General features: G+C 54.3%; 2 protein-coding genes across 2 annotated transcripts; one reads left to right on the forward strand and one right to left on the reverse strand.

The window, feature by feature from the left end:
• Positions 1-1,632: 1,632 nt before the first annotated feature.
• Positions 1,633-3,115, forward strand: Hcst (hematopoietic cell signal transducer). Its single transcript, XM_069999070.1, has 4 exons — positions 1,633-1,772; positions 2,111-2,134; positions 2,548-2,682; positions 2,923-3,115. Exons 1-4 carry the CDS (start codon positions 1,730-1,732, stop codon positions 2,961-2,963), a joined length of 243 nt encoding a protein of 80 aa, XP_069855171.1. The 5' UTR covers positions 1,633-1,729; the 3' UTR covers positions 2,964-3,115.
• Positions 3,116-3,225: 110 nt separating this feature from the next.
• Positions 3,226-4,392, reverse strand: Tyrobp (transmembrane immune signaling adaptor TYROBP). The gene is made up of 5 exons (XM_069999071.1): positions 4,255-4,392; positions 3,899-3,925; positions 3,616-3,750; positions 3,483-3,526; positions 3,226-3,407 (listed from the first exon to the last, which is right to left on the reverse strand). Exons 1-5 carry the CDS (start codon positions 4,313-4,315, stop codon positions 3,342-3,344), a joined length of 333 nt encoding a protein of 110 aa, XP_069855172.1. The 5' UTR covers positions 4,316-4,392; the 3' UTR covers positions 3,226-3,341.
• Between the last annotated feature and the right edge of the window lie 249 nt (positions 4,393-4,641).

Genomic DNA, 4,641 nt, shown 5'->3' on the forward strand with positions numbered 1-4,641 from the left:
GTTTTGTTTTGTTTTTGTTTTTGATACCAGTCCTGGGATTTGAACTCAGGGCCTACTTATTGTCTCTGAGCTTCTTTTGCTCAAGGCTAGCATTCTATCACTTGAGCCACAACTCCACTTCTAGTTTTTTGGTGGGTCATTGGAGATAAGAGTCTCATGGACTTTCCTGCTCAGGCTGGCTTTGAACCATGATCCTCAGATCTCTACCTCCTGAGTAGCTAAGATGACAGGCATGAGCCACCAGCACCTAGCATCTCTTTTTCAGTCTTTTTCACTCGACTGGCATTCTACCACTTGTACTATACCTCCTGGCTCCGGTTAATTGAAGAGAAGAGTTTCTTGGATCTGTTTTCCCTGACTTTGAATCTCAATTCTCAGATCTCAACTTCTTGAGTAGCTAGGGTTACAAGGAGTGAGCCACCAATGCCCAACACTGTTTATTTATCATTTAAAATAATCCGCATGCCAGGCACTGGTGGCTCATGCCTATAATCCTAGCTACTCAGGAGGCTGAGAGGCTGAGATCTGAGAATTGCTGTTCAAAGCCAGCCTGGGGAAGAAAGTCTGTGAGACTTTTTTTTTTTTGTCAGTCGTGGGGCTTGAACTCTGGGCCTGGGCGTTGTCCCTCAGCTCTTCAGCTCAAGGTGAGCGCTCTACCACTTGAGCTACAGCGCCACTTACGGTTTTCTGGTGGTTTATTGGAGATAGGAGTCTCACAGTCTCTCCTGCCCGGGCTGGCTTTGAACCGTGATCCTCAGATCTCAGCCTCCTGAGTAGCTAGGATTATAGGCGTGAGCCACCAGCGCCCGGCTGTGAGACTCTCATCTCCAATAAACCACCAGAAAACAGAAGTGGTGCTGTGGTTCAAGTGGTAGAGCCCTAATCTTGAGCTGAAGAGATGAGGGACAGAGTTCAAGCCCCACAGCTGACAAAAATAAAAATAAAATGAAATAATACACTGACTACTTTGCTGTGTGTTATGGGGAACGGCTGGTAGGAATTCCCAGCCCCAAAGCAGGGTGGTTCTCTGTTCCTATTTGGTGACCTTCCTTAGCACTAACTTTCCAGCCCACATTGCTCTTGGGTCAAAACTTTCCCAGGTCTCCTCCTTCACTGACTGCTTCCTCCTCTTTTCTGAGTGTGTGTGTGTGTGTGTGTACGCGCACATGCGCGTGTGTGCGTATGCACATGTATACGCATATTGCCTATGCAAAAATGGAATGTCCTCTGTACACACTTCCTTGATGATCACACCCAGTCTTTTGGCTTTAGGTACCAGCCTTAAGCCGTCAGCCCTCAGATTTGCATCTGAGGATGGCAGTTCGAAGCCAGCCGGGGCAGGAAAGTCTACGAGACTCTTATCTCCAGTGAACCAGCAAAAAGCCAGAAGTAGATCTATGGCTTAAGTGGTCAGTAAAGCATGCCAGCCTTGAGTGACAAAGCAAAGGACCGCACCCAGGCTCTGAGTTCAAGCCCAAGAACTGGCACAAAATTAAAGAGGAAAGGAAGCAGGCAGGCAGGCAGGGAGGGAGGGAGAGAGGGAGGGAAAGGAAAGCATCTTCCTGGTGCCATACCCTGGCCCTGTCAACTTCCACCCAGATAATCACAGTGTCCCTGGGTGTCATAAGACACCACACACACACCGGAAGTAGGTGGCCTTACCCCTTCTAGGGTGACATATGCTTAGTTCTGACTTCTGGACCACAGGTTCTTCAGGCCGCAGCCCACCATGGTGTATCCGGGCTACTTCTTGCTCCTGTTTTTGCTCCCAGGTAAAGCCAGTGGGATGAGGGTGTCGGGCTAGGGATGTGGGGGGTGGGGGAAGGGGTATCCTCTGAAGGCATGGGGTGCTAAGGGTTAGTCCTTCCCCGCTGGGGTCCTTCCCCTTCTTGAGGATCCAGTGGGCCTGGGCCTTGAGGGGTGTGGGAGGGGAGCGGTGGAGCCCTGTCTCCCAAGCCAGTCATGACTGGGTCACAGCCCCACTTCCTGTTTTCTGCTCACTCCTGTGTCCCTGGGAGCGCCCCATCTCATGTCACCTGGCCCCCTCCATGCTGCCAGCTGTGGGGACCACCTCCTCCCTCACCCCCCCTTTTCTTGTGTCTTCCCACAGTGGCTGCAGCTCAGACACCCCCAGGTGAGAGACTCTAGTGTCCTTTCTTCAGGACTTTGCCTTTCATCCAGGTACTATTCCCATGCCTAAGGCTGCCATGAAGGGCCCAGAGCACCCCAAGATGTCACGGCTCACCTCCTGTCCATCAGTCAAAGCCCCCAGAGGACCTACATCTCTTCCCAGTTCCCATCTGGCCATCTGTGGGCCCACACTGCCCGTACCCCCCATTCGCTCAGTGCCTAGTGTCCCCCCTCCCCCTGGAATTTACTGACACCTCCAGAATCTCCCAGGATCCATCTCTCCTTTCATTCCCCAATCCTAGAAAACCTAGGCTCCATCTGTCTCCCCGGGAGATGGCCCACCCCAGCCCTCTCCCTCTCCCAGGAGACAACCCCCCACCCTCAGCGGCTCCTGGCTTGGTTCCCCCCCTCCCTCAGGCTCCTGCTCCGGATGTGGTCCCCTGTCCCTGCCGCTGCTGGCCAGCCTCGTGGCTGCAGAGGCCGCCGTGTCCCTGATCATGGTGGGGGTGGTGTTTGCCTGCGCTCGCTCACCTCGCCGCGGTTCCCCCCAAGGTGAGGGGAGGGGTGGGGTGAGGCCTGAAGAACAGATGGTGTCCCTCGGGAGGAGGAGGTGGGGTCCCCATGGAGGGAGACCCTGGGGGAAGCCCTGGAGGAGGGACTGGGGAAACCCTTAAGGAGGTGCCTGGGGAACTTCCCACCTCATGCTGAGGAAGCCCCTGAAGCAGGGGGTCCCCGCAGCAAGGCGGAGGGCGGGTGGTGGTCAGGCTTTATGCTCTTGTTCCCCAACACTAGGAGATGGCACTGTCTACATCAACATGCCTAGCCGGGGCTGATCAACCTCTGACCTCTGATCTCTGACCTTCTCATCCTGGACAACAGAGCTGGCCTAAGAACAAACATCACACACACACACACACACACACACACACACACACACACACACACACACACACCTCTTTTGCACTGAAATAAAGCAATGAAAATATCTCTTATTTTCTTCTTCGCCAAGATTCCCATCCACTTAGCTGTTTTAGGTTCAAGACTCCTCTCTTAAGAACTCACACATCCCCAATTCCTCATCCCAGGAGACAATACTTTTTGTGATCCATTGTTTATTTGGGCACCCAATGGAGCCATAGGTGTAGGAAGGCTTTGCTGGGTGGATGGGCGTCGGGGATGGCTGGATCCAGGCATCAGGGTGTGGATTATGCTCATTTGTAATAGTGCCTCTGTGTGTTGAGATCGCTGTAGACATCTGGCCTCTGACCTTGAAGCTCCTAAAGGGGAAAAATCATCAGAGCCCACCAAATGGAATGTAGTCCTTAAGGTGACAGAGAGTTGGGTTTTCTTACCTGATAAGGTGACTCGGTCTCAGCCATGCGCTGTTTGCGGGATGCTGCAGGGGAGGACGCAAGATGGATGAAGCCAGGTGATTGTGCCCCCCCTCCCCGCCTTCTCCCCCCTCCTCCCAGCCAGCTCACTCACGGTCTGCAGCCCCTCGTCCCCGAGGGACCAGGCGACCCAGGGAATACACGGCCAGGGCAATGAGCAAGGTCAGCACTAGGTCCCCCAACACAATGCCAGCCAGCACGCCGGGGCTCACGGGAGAACAGTTGCATTCTGGGAATGGGTACAGGAGTCAGGGGAGACCAGTGGAAGCCAGAGGGGAAGATTTGGGGAAGCAAGGAGGGAGCGGAAGTTGAGGGGGGCAGAGAAAGTTGTAGGGGTAGGAAGATCTTTGGGAGGTATTTATAGGGTCTATACCTACCACTCTGGGCTTGGACAGGAATGAGACCTAAGGAGAGAGAAAGAGGTAAACTGAGGCACAGAGCTCTGACTGGAGGTAAGCAAAGATGCAGGGGAAGGTGGAGAGATCTAGGAAGCTGGCACTGAGGCTGTGTGACTCCTATCATTACTTGTGGGGTGAAGGACACCCCTATGTGTCCCGTTGGCCTGCTTCGTCCAGGAGCCAAGTCTTGGGGGTGCCTCAGGATTGGGGGGGAACCTGCTCTGTAGCCCAGCCCTTCCCTCTGGTTTTCTGCTCTTACTCCATATCCTGACGCAACCCCTAACCGAACCCAAGGGACCCAGGGGGACTACGGTAGAAGCCCCCCCCCAACTCACCATCCATAGTCAGAAGGACAGAAAGGCACAAGAGCCACCAGGAGGGTTTCGAGGCCTCCATGTTGCCGGGGCGCTGCTGGACACCCCAGTCCAGGGACCAGTGGGATGTAACGTGGCGTCGAAGGAGAAGGAGGAAGTCTGAGATGGGTGGTGGCAGGAGGAGGAGGGGACAGGCCTGGAGGAGGAGGGACAGACAGACACCATCAGAATCAGACCTGCGAGGCGCCCCATGGCTCACTCCTGTCATCCTAGCTACTCAGGAGGCTGAGATTTGATGATCGCGGTTCAAAACCAGCCCAAGCATGAAAGCCCATGAGACTCTCATCTCTAATACCAGAAGTGGCGCTGTGGCTCAAGTGGTAGAGTGCTAGCCTTGAGCACAAATAG

The sequence above is a fragment of the Dipodomys merriami genome, unplaced genomic scaffold (genome assembly GCF_024711535.1).
Source record: "Dipodomys merriami isolate MVZ:Mamm:240054 unplaced genomic scaffold, mDipMer1.0.p SCAF_52, whole genome shotgun sequence".
In the NCBI taxonomy this organism is placed as follows: Eukaryota; Metazoa; Chordata; class Mammalia; order Rodentia; family Heteromyidae; genus Dipodomys; species Dipodomys merriami.